At 39.7% G+C, this 13,541-nt stretch overlaps 1 protein-coding gene across 1 annotated transcript in view; it reads left to right on the forward strand.

Annotated features, from left to right (window-relative positions):
* MCM10 (minichromosome maintenance complex component 10) overlaps positions 1-12,836 on the forward strand; it is a 58,807-nt gene extending 45,971 nt beyond the window's left edge. Inside the window, exons 12-20 of the mRNA XM_006894316.1 lie at positions 570-680; positions 1,154-1,271; positions 2,675-2,903; positions 4,232-4,376; positions 5,027-5,145; positions 6,569-6,682; positions 9,298-9,443; positions 12,616-12,658; positions 12,753-12,836. Coding sequence (XP_006894378.1) covers positions 570-680; positions 1,154-1,271; positions 2,675-2,903; positions 4,232-4,376; positions 5,027-5,145; positions 6,569-6,682; positions 9,298-9,443; positions 12,616-12,658; positions 12,753-12,836 — 1,109 coding nt within the window. The remainder of the gene's footprint in view (positions 1-569; positions 681-1,153; positions 1,272-2,674; positions 2,904-4,231; positions 4,377-5,026; positions 5,146-6,568; positions 6,683-9,297; positions 9,444-12,615; positions 12,659-12,752) is intronic.
* The last annotated feature ends 705 nt before the right edge of the window (positions 12,837-13,541 follow it).

The raw sequence follows: 13,541 nt of genomic DNA on the forward strand, positions 1-13,541 counted from the left end.
GAGAAGGACATGATGCTGGGAATGGTGGAAAGTCAGCAAAGGAGAGGAAGACCTGTAGCCAGGTGGATTGATACAGAGACTGCTGCAATGGACTCTTGTGTGTCAGGAAGTGTGAGGATAGAGCAGGCTAGAACAGGGTTCAGATCTGTTGTTCATAGGGTCGCTATGAGTCGTGCTTGACTCAGCAACACCTAACAACAGCAACTAATCTGATGTGAGGTAGCTCTGGTAGCTCAGTGGTAAGGAACAGCACTGTCAACTCAAAGGTATGCCGTTCGAATCCACTAGATGCTCCACGGGACACGATGGCTAGTCTCCTGTGCAATGTACTGCCTCTGAAAATTTGCTGGAGAGTCAGCTCTGGATTGGTTCAAATTTGATGGCTCACAACAGCAGTGTTGTTACTTGTTACAGTCAGTCAAAATTGACTCAATGACAGTGAGGGAGGAAGGAGAGTGCCTTATGTTAGAGGGAAGGATTCTTTTTATTTTCTCAATGTTTTGTCTACTTCCTTTTTGACATTGGACTGTTTGGGTTTTGAATTGTATAATGATGTTTTTATATTGTAGGAATACCACAAAAGAGCTTGTCTTGTTCTGAGGAGTTCAGAGAATTGATGGATTTGCCTACCTCTGGAGCCAGAAACTTAAAACAACATTTGGCTAAAGCCAGGACAACAGGTATAGTCAGCTTGCCCTAAACAGGCTTCTGTTGAGATAACTCCAAGTTATAAAAAGCCCATGTGTGTCATAGAGGTTTTCATGGCCGATTTTCAGAAGGAGATTGCCAGGATGTTCTTATCAGGTGCATTTGTCTAGACTCGAACCTATTCTCTTTCCATTACAAGCCAGTCATGGTAACTGTTTACACCAGCGGGGACTCTGTTGTTGCATGCTATCTCATTAATTCCAACTCCTAGTGACCTTACATAACAAAGTACAGCTGCCTCAGCAGTTTCCAAAGCTATAACCTTTATGGAAGGAGCTTGCCAGGCCTTTTTTCTCACCAGGCCACTGGTGGGTTTGAACTGCCATCCTTTTTGGTATGTGCCAGGAGCATGGCACCAGATCTCCTTGGATTCCTAGTCTGTTGTGTTCACATGATTTCTTCAATCTCTCAGTGAACTCTCTCCGTCTGTGGGTTTGTGTTTTAGGGATCATGGGGAGCCCTAAACCTGCCATACAGTCAATATCAGCATCAGCCCTCTTGAAGCAACAAAAGCAACATATGTTGGAGCTAAGGAAAAAGAAATCAGAAGAAATACAAAAACGGTAAGATTGGCAGACTTTATAGTCCATGTGTAGATCACACATCTTTGGAATCTTCAAAACAACTTAAGATTTCAAAATTACAGCAGCAGACTTTTGTTGGCTACATTTTTAACATTGAGTATTTTTAAACATTTAGAACCTAAATAGCATTTTACGCTGTTTCTTATGCTAGTGAATCTTGATACCGAATGATACAGATTGAAAAGTAGTACAGGCTTTATGAAAGGGGAAAGCATCTTGATCAGCTTGTAGAGCAGAGTGAGTAAATAGAGATTGCAGTTATTAGGGTAAATGGTAAAATGAGGCACTGTAAATAGCATCATTTTAGAGGTAAAACAAGTGGAAATGGATGTGGAAGGAGGACATAGACTTCACTCACACTGTCTGAGCAGTAGTGTAACCTGGACTAAACGCTGTGCTGCACACTGCATAAGTCAGTTTTGCATTTAGTCTCGCAGTGCTCTGAGACCTGTATTCCTGAACCTTCAGATTAGAGTAGGCAAGCTGTGCACACACACACTCACTACTCCAGTTTTTAATTATGCTATCCCAAATCTGGACTCCTAAAACATGAGTAGTTCCATGAACAGGGAAGCCAATTCTCCTCATAAATGGTGAGGAAAAGTTGGGAGTGGGTTTAACTCAGGCAAGTTAGACCGAGGTGCTGATGGGATCCCTGGAACAGTACATCTGCCTGGAGGAGACATGAATTTATACAGCTGTCATATATACCACTCCTCACAGAGTTGTGGGGTTTGTAGGACGAGCACCTGTTAGCAAGCTCAGCATACCTCTTGAGAGGCAGTCCGGGGAAGTGAAAGAGAATTAGCCTCAGATTAGCCGGTATTTGTCATTGAAATAATGATATTGGGCCTCAGTTCTTCGTTTATAAAAGAAGAAGTTTGACTTAGATAGTATCTGAGACTTGTTATTGTTTGGTCTTACAGCTGGATATAAAATATTCACCATGTAAATGATAGTGCCTTTATAATGGATTTCCCATCTCTACCTCCCAGAGTAAATAAAACTAAAACAAGGAGGTTAAGTTTACAATCTGCATCTCAGCTTCAGGCCTGTAGTCTATGAAGAGATTTACTAAAAACATACTGATGAAAATAAAATAATGATCTTTTTTTAAAAAATCAGCCCAAAAGTAGAAACTCATTATCATTTATTCAATGAAAACATTAACAGCATTAACAAAAAAGTTTGGAAAGCCGGCATTACTCTTATTGCCTGTTAATTTAAATTATAAACTAAGAAGGAGAAATTAGTTTACTAATAACAACTGCTTGTTAGCTGATGGTCTGTGTATGGTCTCCAGTCTGCTTTATGTCTTAGACATCCATATGATATCTTCTCAGGCCTCAATGCATATTTTGTTACTACATATTTCTTTAAAGATTTCTCCAGAGCTCAAGTAAAAGCGTGAGTCCAGCTCTACCATCCTCTTCTCGACAGCCCACTACTCAGTCTCCACAGACAGGCGCCGAATTTCCCAGGCTGGAGGGGGCTCCAGCCACACAGACACCCAAGCTTGGGCGAGGCGTCTCTGAAGGAGATGATATTCTCTTCTTTGATGAGTCACCACCACCAAGACCAAAATTGAATGCCTTAGCAGAAGCCAAAAAGGTAACTGGCCTTATCTTCTTGAACACTTTAAGTTGCTTTTCCCAAAGACATAGCTTGATTTTCAAGCTTTATTAATCATTACCAGGTAAAGAGAGATACCTAAAAGCTATTTGTTGATCCTGACAATTGCAGTCAAAGAAATTTTAAATGATAATAGTATCATCATACTATTCACCTAACCCAAGAAAGTTAACCATTATCAACGCTATTTCTTGTCGCACTGAAAGAGATAGCTCAGGAGACTAATCTGTTTACAGCTGGAAGCATTGGTAATGGGGAAAAAATTCTTGGAATTGTTGAGACAAGATTATAAAAAGCTTGTTTAACACTGGACTCCTTCTTTAAAAGAAATATTATACAGAAGCCCAGTCTGTGGACTGATTAAGGTTAAGTCTCTCTGGTTGAAGTGAGATCTGGGGGTACTCACAGCCCCACTGCCCAGCCCTCCCTTCTCCCCACCTGTCTCTCCTGAGTGTCCTAGAGCCACCTTACTGGAACTATTGCTTTATTTTCTAGTTCACAGAAATAACCCAATTCAGGGCAAAACGAGATAATTATAATAGTACTAATAACAATTGCTGACACCTACTGATATTTACTAAGGGCTTGTAATATATGTACACATGCTATTTACTATGTGTGTTGTTGTGTACCATCGAGCTGGCCCTTCAGTGGGCTTTCAGAGGCAGTAAATCACATGGGAGGAGATTGCCCATCTTCATGTGAGGGAGCAGCAGGTGGATTTGAACTGTTTTACTTTGTTTTGGCAGCATAATTCCTTACCACTAAGCTTCCAGAGCTACCTATTTTCTATGTATAAGTATATAAATTATTTGTACAACTTTAAAAGGTACATAATACATCATCCCCATTTATATATAAAGTATTTATATATAAACTAAGACTTAAAATTGAAGTAATTTGCCTGAAATTACAAACTAATAGTGGCAGCACTGGAACTCTAGCCTAATTCTGATTCCAGAGCAAACTGCCAAATGGTAATATGATTCCTCTATAGCTAGAAGTCATAGAGTTATTATTCTCACAGGATAGAATAGGGAAGTCCTTCCCTGGACTGTGTCTGGTTGTGGAAGAGCTTAATGAAATGGCTGTGCTTCCACTAAGGTCTACGAACTAGCTTGTATTACAGACCTGTCTCCCATGCTTTTTAAATTTTGATGATTGTATTAAAACTAAATAAAATAAAGACATTTTGCCAGTTTGTTTTTGAGATTGGCCAGAGTTCACTAGTTTATAACTGGAGGAGGTACAGGGTTATAGGTTCCTATCTTGTGTTTTAGATTTTCATCTCTTTTTTTTTTTTCTAGTTAGCTGCAATAAGCAAATTAAAGGCAAAGGGCCAGATTCTTACAAAGACTGATCCAAACAGCATGAAAAGAAAGCAAATGGACCCCGAGGATGTTTTGGAAGTGAAAGAACGTGTGGAAAAAAACAGCACGTTTCCCTCTGAAGGTACTACACATTTCGAAGTTAGCATGGGAAAGAGAAAGCATACCTTCTAAACTGTAACCACCCTCCCTCCCTTTTGTGAAAAGTTGTTCTTTTACTTTATTTCACCCCCACCTAGAACACCCAAATAGAATTCCTACCATCTGGAACTAATTGGTTTTTATAATCACATTCATTTACCCTGAAATTGTACTTAATTTAAACACTTGGGGAAATGATTGCCCATTGGATCTTTATATATATATTAACATACCTTTAAAAGAAAAAGAGTCCCTTTGTTTTAGATTGCTTCATTTTTATTTTGAAACTCTGAAGTTGGCAGTGCTGTTTTTCTAAAATGTTATAAAAATGTTACAGTTTTATAATTAACTTGTAGGTAGGCTTTTTATTGTTGTCTGTTAAAATCAATTTCCTAATTTAAGGTGAAAAAGAAATTCTGATCTAGTGGTCACATCTACCAGCACCCATAACCTGAGCTCTCCATCTCAGCTCATTTCTCCCTAAGACCTTTCCTCTTGAGGTACCAGCAGAGGTGAATGGAGTCTGAAGGTCATGGTGGCACAGGAAGGAGGAGGAGAGGGACGCTGAGTCAACAGAACACACTGCTTTCTGAAATTCTCCTTCACAGTTAATGATTTCCCTTGCTGCTCTAGATGAAGATGAATTAGAGCCTGCAAGGAAAAAATGGAGGAAGCAACTTGCCTACATGGAATCTGAGGAATTTCAGAAAATTCTAAAAGCAAAATCTAAGCACACTGGGATTCTCAAGGAGGTAAGAGCCCAAAAAACAAAAGATAATGTAGATCTGTAGTCATCAACCCTTTACCCTTTTTAATATAAAATATTTTATATTACTCCTGTATCATCCTGAACTAAAATTCTTGGATAATATAAATTACATACTAGTAATTTATGGTGCTGGAGAAAAGTATAAAATATACCATAGACTGCTAGGAGAACAAACAGGTTCATCCTAGAGAGGGTGAAATCAGGCTGCTCCCTGGAGTCAAGGATTCTGAAGCTTCATCTGACATACTTTGGACATGTTGCAAGAAGGGACCAGTCCTTGGAGAGGGCCATCATGCTTGGAAGGGCCGAGGGACAGCACAAGAGAGGAAGACCTTTGATGAGGTGGATTGACTCTGACTGGGGTAATGGGGGGACAATGAGGTTGACTCAGTATATGGCAAGGCTCAGAGCTGTTGAACACAGGGTCACTATGAGTCACATGTGACTCAATGGCACATAAAAACAATTTTTTAAAAATCTTAACTAATATAAAGGAAAAAAAGAAAAAGGTAATCAGTGTCACATGTAGAAATTTGAATTGGCATATTTTTTTGCTGTGTGGATTCTCACAACAAAACTATTTTTTAAAAAAAATAGGACATATAAAAATGGAATTTTCCTTTTTAGTTGCTTGGGCACAACTACACTAGGAGAAATGACATAGAAACTTGGATTTATAAGAAATGAAGATTTCTGGCGAGCTCTGGTGGCCTAGTGGCAAGAAGCTGCACTGCAATCCCAGAGGTGTTTGGTTTGAATCCACCAGATGCTCTGCTGGAAAAGGAGGAAAAATCTCCTCCTGTACCAGTCAGATCCGATTTGACAGTACACACACACAACATAATAATAATAATTAAAAAAAAAAAGAAAGAAATGAAGACTTCTGGTTTATTTTCTTTGTGACTTAAATACATACAGCATATTCATTGGATAGTATTTCCTTTTTCAACTCTTGTAGCCTAGTGATAAGGATCCATGCTGCAATCCCAAAGGTACTTGGTTCAAATCCACCAGCTGATTCATGGGAGATAGATGGACGATCTTTTCCTGTGTGATTAAACTGCCCCTGAAAACCTGTTGGAGGGTCAGTTATGAGTCAGTTCTGATTCGATAGTACACAACAACAAGAAGACAAACTCATGTCTTTCTACTGGATTTCACCAGGAGACAGGGTAGAACCCCTTTGAAGGACTGTAGAACTGAATTTGCCTCATCTTGGACACTTTTGCTTTGTGAGGCTGTGGTAACTTCAGAATTTGATCACATTCTGCTATAAATATCTCTCTGCCTCCATGCCTATTTGCAGTTCTTTGCAACAGCAAGTATTATCTCCTTCAATTCTTGGCCTGCTCCTTAAGTATATATTGGATTTGGTATAAAGTCTCCTATATGCCTTTTCACTCCAGGCTGAGGCAGAACTGCAGGAACGCTATTTTGAGCCACTAGTGAAAAAAGAACAAATGGAAGAAAAGATGAAAAACATCAGAGAAGTAAAATGTCGAGTGGTGACATGCAAGACGGTGAGTGAAGGAGATGGTTGGGACCTGTGGCCCTGTTCATGCAGCTGGTATTGAAAGTCTGTGAGATGTGGGATCATTTCTTTTGACTGGAGTCTTTTGTGCGGTAATTAATGAGGCTGAATGTGGCCCCCACGTGCCTCAGCTGCTGAGCTCTGACAATCATAGCATCTGTCAATGAGGTTCTCTCACCGGACCACAGCTCCCAGGGCTGCCAGTAAGCCTCTGACATCTCTTTCCCTTTGACCACTGGATCCAAGGTACTCTTACCTCTCTTTCTCAATTTATCTTATTTTCCTAATTTATCTTTGATGTGTAATTCAGAGTCCCTGGAACCTTGATTGAAATATTTCACTTTGCATCACTTTATGATCAGTTACTGCTGATCTTTTCTACTTTAGTCCTAACCTACTAAATTAAATATCAAGTCAAAGTATGATTGTCATTTTGTCCCTGTTTACAGAATTTTCACACTATGCCTGTTGGAAAATTCTAAGCCTTTTATACCCAACATTATTTAAAAGTGGAAAATTAAAGGATTTTGTTTTTTAAACTAGACACTACATCAGTCTTTCCATTAGAAGTTAACTCCAAGTTTACCTGGACTGCCTAGAAGCATATGTAAGAGCGGAGGAAAGCAGCCCAGCTTAGCAATTACAATTTTCTCAAGTTTACTGTTTTTAATACCTGAGAGTCTCCTGTACATTTGAGGGATTTTGCCTTTAGATTAGCAGCACAGTTCCCTAAGACTAGGCTACCAGAGCTGCTAAAATCAATAATTAGCAACCTTAATTTCATCTGTCACTTTAATTTTCCTTTGTCATGTAAGCATAGGTTCTAGGAATTTTAGGACATACTCATCTGTTAGGCTGAGGCATTTCTTAACCTACTGCAGCTGGCATTCCAGCTTGGACTGTCTGAGATTATCAAAGTCCAATTATCTTTCCAGACTCCGTGTAATTACCAGAAAATACATGTTCTGGCACCTCTTTCAGCCTTCACCCACCATTGTTCTCTTTGCTCCTTCTGGGGATCAAAATTTTAAAATCTGTTCTTTAATATACATGTCATGAGTTTGTTATTGTTGTTAAGTGCCATCAAGTCGTAGAAGACTAATAGCGACCCTATGAACGGAAGACCTGAACACTTGTATAACTTTCATCTTTCTCCAGGTTCATAGGGTTTCTGGAGGCAAGCTGTTTCGGAAGTGGATGCCACTCCTGCTTCCAAGCTTGTTTTAATTACGGAGCTCTACCAAACACTGTCCACCATCATGAGTTTACTGCTTATAAATTTAGAATTATAAGCTTATCTCCTCACAGATTTGTAAGAGAAAATAGAAGAGTTACTGATGAGGTTTTCTAAATCAGTCTCAAGCAGGGATTATTATAGTAGGATAAAATAGAAAATATGTACATTTTTTTATATTTATAGTTGTTTTGTGCTATTGAGTTGATTCTGACCAATAATGGCCCTCTCTGACTGAGCAGAATGTCTTTGTAAGGTTTCTAAAGCTGTAATCTTTGAGAGAAGCCAGGTACATACTTCTCCACAGTGGCCACTGATTTAAGCCTCCAGCCATTGGTTTAGCAGTTGACTAAGTTCTTAACCAGTATACTACAAGGAATGTGTGTGTGGTGTGCGTGTGTGTAGGCATACACACATACATCGATGCATGTGTACATATTGTTAAACTTGTTACGTATCATCGAATTGGAACAGACCCACTGCTGACCTGCCAGCAGCTTTTCAGAGGCAGTAAATTGCATGGGAGGAGACTGCCCATCTTTCTCCCACAGAGCTGTTAGAAGATTGTAGAATCCTACAATTAAGAATATATAATACTCAAAAAACCTCATTGCCTTTAAGTTGGAATCAACTCACAGCTGACCCTCCAGCAGGTTTTGTGAGGCTATAAATCACATGGGAGGAGATTGCCCATCTTTCTCCCTCAGAGCAGCTGGTGAATTTGAACTGCTTGCCTTTGGATTGGCAACTTAACTCCTTACTCAGTAGGAGCTCTCATGGCCTAGTGGTAAAGAACTGTGCTACTAACCCAAAGGTACATGGTTCTCATCCACCAGCTACTCTGCAGGAGAAAGATGGATAATCTCCTTCCGTAGAATTTATTGCCTCTCAAAATCTCCACAGCAGGAGGGTCAGCTATGAGTCCATTCTGACTTGACAACAAATAATAATGGTCAAGGGACTAGAGTGAATTAGGATAATGTAACCTAAACTCTATGGATGGTAGCAGGTCAGTGAAATAGAGGAAAACCTCCAACAGGATGGGTCGACCCTGTGACTGCAGCATTGGTTCGGCGATGTGTGTCAGAGATTGTGAGGATGGCACAGGATAGGAAAGGGTTCTGCTCTGTTGTTACAGGGTGTCTGTGAGTCATGCTTGATGGTACCTAGCAACAACAACCACAGTGTCAATATGAGGCAAAGTTGGGAAATCACATGAATCGCAGTGGCTTGAAGAAAAGCTAGCAAGCTGCCAGGAACTGCCTGGGGAGGAACAAAGTGACAGAAGTTATCCCTGAGCTGATGGCCTCTGGTCAGTTTCTCTTTTGAAGTCTTCATTGTCTGTATGTCCTTCTGCTGGTTATATGCAGTGTACCTACACCCACTTCAAGCTCTTGGAGACCTGCGTCAGCGAGCAACATGACTACCACTGGCATGATGGTGTGAAGAGGTTCTTCAAGTGTCCCTGTGGAAACAGAAGTATCTCCCTTGACAGGCTTCCTAAAAAGAACTGCAGGTAGGATGATGCCCAGAGTCCTTCAGTTCTTCTCAATTTCTATGTGGACCATGATTTTATGAGACTCAAGTCTTATTTCTGAGCCTCCTTACTGCTTTTGGATATCCCTGACACTAGAAATGGTAAATGAAAACCCTTTGAAGGGAAAGACCTGCCTTTTTCACTGTCATAGCTCCAGTACTTCTGCCTGGTGTGTTGTAAGCAGGTCCTCAAAAAGTGTTGACTTAAATGAAGTATGGCAAACGTGTTGTCTTAGTTACTTAGGGCTGCCATAACAAACAAACTCCAAGTGGATGACTATAATATACAGAAATTCATCCTTCCAGAGTTGAGAAAGCTAAAATTCAAAGTCAGCTCCAGGAGAAGGCTTCCTCTCTCTGTCAATCTTCCTCTGGGTCTAGAAGTTTCTCTGACCAAAAACTGGATCCAAAGAGTCTTCAGTTTGTTGTTTTAGGAGGATGTTTGGTTGGTTGATATTGTTGGGGATTTTTTTTAAGTGTACACCAATAGTCTGGTGTTGCATGTCTCGATTGTTTATTCACTCAGCTCTCCATGTGCACATCTAGTTCGTTGTTTCTAGTTGTTTCCAGTTAATAAGTCAGTGGTGACTGTTCTTCACATTTCATCTGTCTGTTCTCCTGTGAGGGACACACAGATTGCTTCCTCAGTCCCTATATCACCCCTGTACTTGTCTTTGCATGGTCTTGCGTAAGAATTTCTTTGGGGTACACCTAGAAGTGGAATTCACTAAGTGATAACAAGGCTGCCCTCCAGAATTCCCCAACCAGCCAGTCTACCCTCCGTCTAACATGCATGGGAGCCTCTATCCCCTCACGTCCTCCCAACTCGTGGATTGTCCAGCTTTCTCACTTTGGTTAGTTGTTGTCGTTGATTGCATCCAAAGTAATAACCTATTGTATTAAAAATCTCAAACATCTGCTTATTGATATTTTGAGTATATTTTAATATCATTTTAGCCTTATATGTTTCTTGGCTGTGATTGACTATTTGCTTCTCTTAGTTGTTCTCTAACTGGACTTCCAGTCTTTTAAAATGTCTTTTTAGGAGTTTCTTGTATATTTGAGATCTTAGTGATGGCATAGTTCATAGGGAGTGGCACTGTTAACCTATTGACGACCCCTCTCTAGCAATGTTATGCCCACCAGCAGCTCTGAAGATAGACAGTCCCCTCCCATGCAGTTCCAAAAACCCGCTGGAGGGTCAGCTACAAGTCAGTTCCAGTTTATCAGCAATGAGAGGGTGAGAGAGAGTCTCCTTTACATTTAATCACTGCAAATATGCTTTCCCAAACTCTCCATTTTCATTTCAATCATTAGGGGCTTTCTTTGTTGTTGTCTTGCCTAGTTCTTTTGGTTTTACTGTACTGCTGCTTTTTAACACAATGTAGTACTATGCTGCATTGAAAAACAAGGAACTCAAGAAATATTACACAAAATGGGTGACCCTGGAGGATATTATGCTGAGTGAAATATCTGTCACAAAAAGACAAATATGGCATAAATCCACTGTTATAAAAGAGGCCTGACATGATTAGATATTGTTATGAAAGGAGTCCAGAAGATAGCTTAGTGGAGTGGACTTGGCGGGAGGGATTGAATAACAGTGAAAGAATTTATTCTTTTACTTTTCAAAAAGAAAAGCCAGTTGCAGGGGAGGAGTGGGCAGGGGGAAAAGTGTAACAATGAATGCATAGAAATCCAAAGTCTCTATAAACTTTAATTAAAATCAATTTAAAATTAAAAAAAAAGAACCCTCTTCCCTACCTGATGATTACTCCCAAGTGGCACCTCCCATTTTTTTCCTCTTGACTTCATATTTATCTTTCATATTGTGTCTTATTCTCTAAATCCATGTGGAGTTTTTTCAAAGAATATTTTCTTTTACTGCTACTTATGCTTTAAAAAATTTTTTTTTCATTTTATGCTTTTTGGGTTTTTTGTTTGTTTTATTTAAATTTATTATTAATTTTAGTAAAAATTTACAGAGACTTTGGATTTCCATTCATTCATTGTTGCACTGTTCTCCCCTCCCAACCCTCCCGCCTAGTACATTACCCTCTTGGAAAAGTAAAAGACAAATTCTTTCATTGTTTTATAATCCCTCCCCCCAGGTCCACTCCACCATGTAGCCTTCACTCTAGACTCCTGTCATGACAAAAATATGTACTCACATATCCCTTTTAAACAGTTTTCTCCCTCATCAGTTTCAATGCAGTATACATTATTGAACCCATCTTTCTCATTCTCTCCCCAACCCCAAGGTCAGTCCTGTTTTACAACAGTAAAACCATGTAGTATTTGTCCTTTTGTGACTGAGATACTTCACTCAGCATAATGTCCTCCAGATTCACCCATTTTGAATAATATTGCATGAGTTCCTTGTTTTTCAGTGCAACATAGTATTCCTATCCATTCATTTGTTGATGGGCTGAATTTTATGCTTTTTGTAGATTATTTGAGTTCATCTACGATTTTTTCCTTTTCTCTACAGAATGAGCCAGTTTCCTCTCTCATTCATTGCCATTAAGTTAGAACCAACTCATAGTTGATCTATTACTGCATTTACAAGCTTGTAAATCAGGTGGGAGAAGATTGTCCCTCGTTCTCCTGAATCGTGTCTGTGGAGTAACACAGCTAGAGAGGCTCAGCTCTTGGGTTAACAGTGAGCTCCCTGTGGGCTACAGCCCCAGAATTCCCCTCCTCACATTCACTGTTCACGTGAAGGCAGCTGAGGCATGGCAATCCCATGTGTGTCAGAATAGACTTTTGCTTCACAGAGTTTCCAGTGACTGAACCACTCTTCAGAGGTGGGACTCTAGGCCTTTCTCCTGAGAGGTTTCCAGGTGGACAGATTCCACTTAGGAACCGAACGCATAAACTGCACCACCCACCAATAGTTTGGATAACCTTGTTAAAATAGTATGTGAGATTACATCTTGGAAGACTGTAGCTTGTTAAGGCAATGAAAGCCATCTCTGAAATCATTGAAATAGTCTTTTTTTTAGTAGTATTATCATAGAGCCTCAGGTTGTGAGTATCCCTAATTAGGTTCTTCTTGAATGGAGAATATTCTTCCCCTGAATTGATCAGTGTTTCCTGTATATGAAGCCCTGTGTCTCACCTTCTGAGTAAATCTTTCTTTTCTGTTTCAGTAATTGTGGACTCTTCAAATGGGAACGGGATGGAATGCTCAAGGTATGTAACATGTGCAAGGGAGCTTCATTTTAGAAAACCATGCAAGTAACATTTACTCGTTTCTGATTAAAATTTTTCTATTTTTTTTTTTTAGGAAAAGAAAGGTCCAAAGATTGGAGGAGAAACCCTCTTACCAAGAGGAGAAGAACATGCCAGATTTCTAAATAGCCTTAAGTAACCCTCACTTCAGTCATTCACCTCCAGTCAACCACCTAGTGGCCGCTCTGGGAAAGCAGCGTACTAGTTCTGTGCCATTTGTGTACTCAGTTGATACATTCAAAACAAGTACTTGTTAAGTCTATAAACTTCAACTACTTGTCTTTTGTCATTGTATTGGTTTGACAATATCAAATGTGGCATTGACATTAAAGTAGAAACTCGAGATAGCGTTGTCTTTCTTGTTTCTCATTGACAGCTGCATTTCTGCATTCACACAGTTTTTGGGTAGGATTATTTGTTGTTCATTTGTTTATTTTTTTCCTTCCACACAACTAAAAGTAAGTGAGGAGCTTTATTTCTTTATCTCTGTGTTATAAAGTCTGCAAGTAATGTAATTTCTCTGTCACAATAAAGTTCTGTGTGAATACTGAGAGGCTGAATCCTTTTAGCCCTCACCTTCAGTTAAGTGGCTTAACTTCTGAACTTCTGTTTTCTTATTTGTCAGTCAGGGGGGTTGGAGCAGATGATTTTGAATGGATCTCTCTGTACTTAAATTCTATAAAAAGTAAGTTTTCCCAATCTGATTGTAATTATTAGGGAGCTCTGATGCTCTAGTGGAAAGGAGTTGTGTTATCAACCAAAATGAGGTGAGTCAAATGCACAGCTGCTCCCCAGGAGAAAGATGGACAATCTCTCCCCTGGTGATTTGCCTCAGAGGTTTTTC

Source organism: Elephantulus edwardii, unplaced genomic scaffold (genome assembly GCF_000299155.1).
Source record: "Elephantulus edwardii isolate Elephantulus edwardi_28Jun2011 unplaced genomic scaffold, EleEdw1.0 scaffold00139, whole genome shotgun sequence".
NCBI lineage: Eukaryota > Metazoa > Chordata > Mammalia > Macroscelidea > Macroscelididae > Elephantulus > Elephantulus edwardii.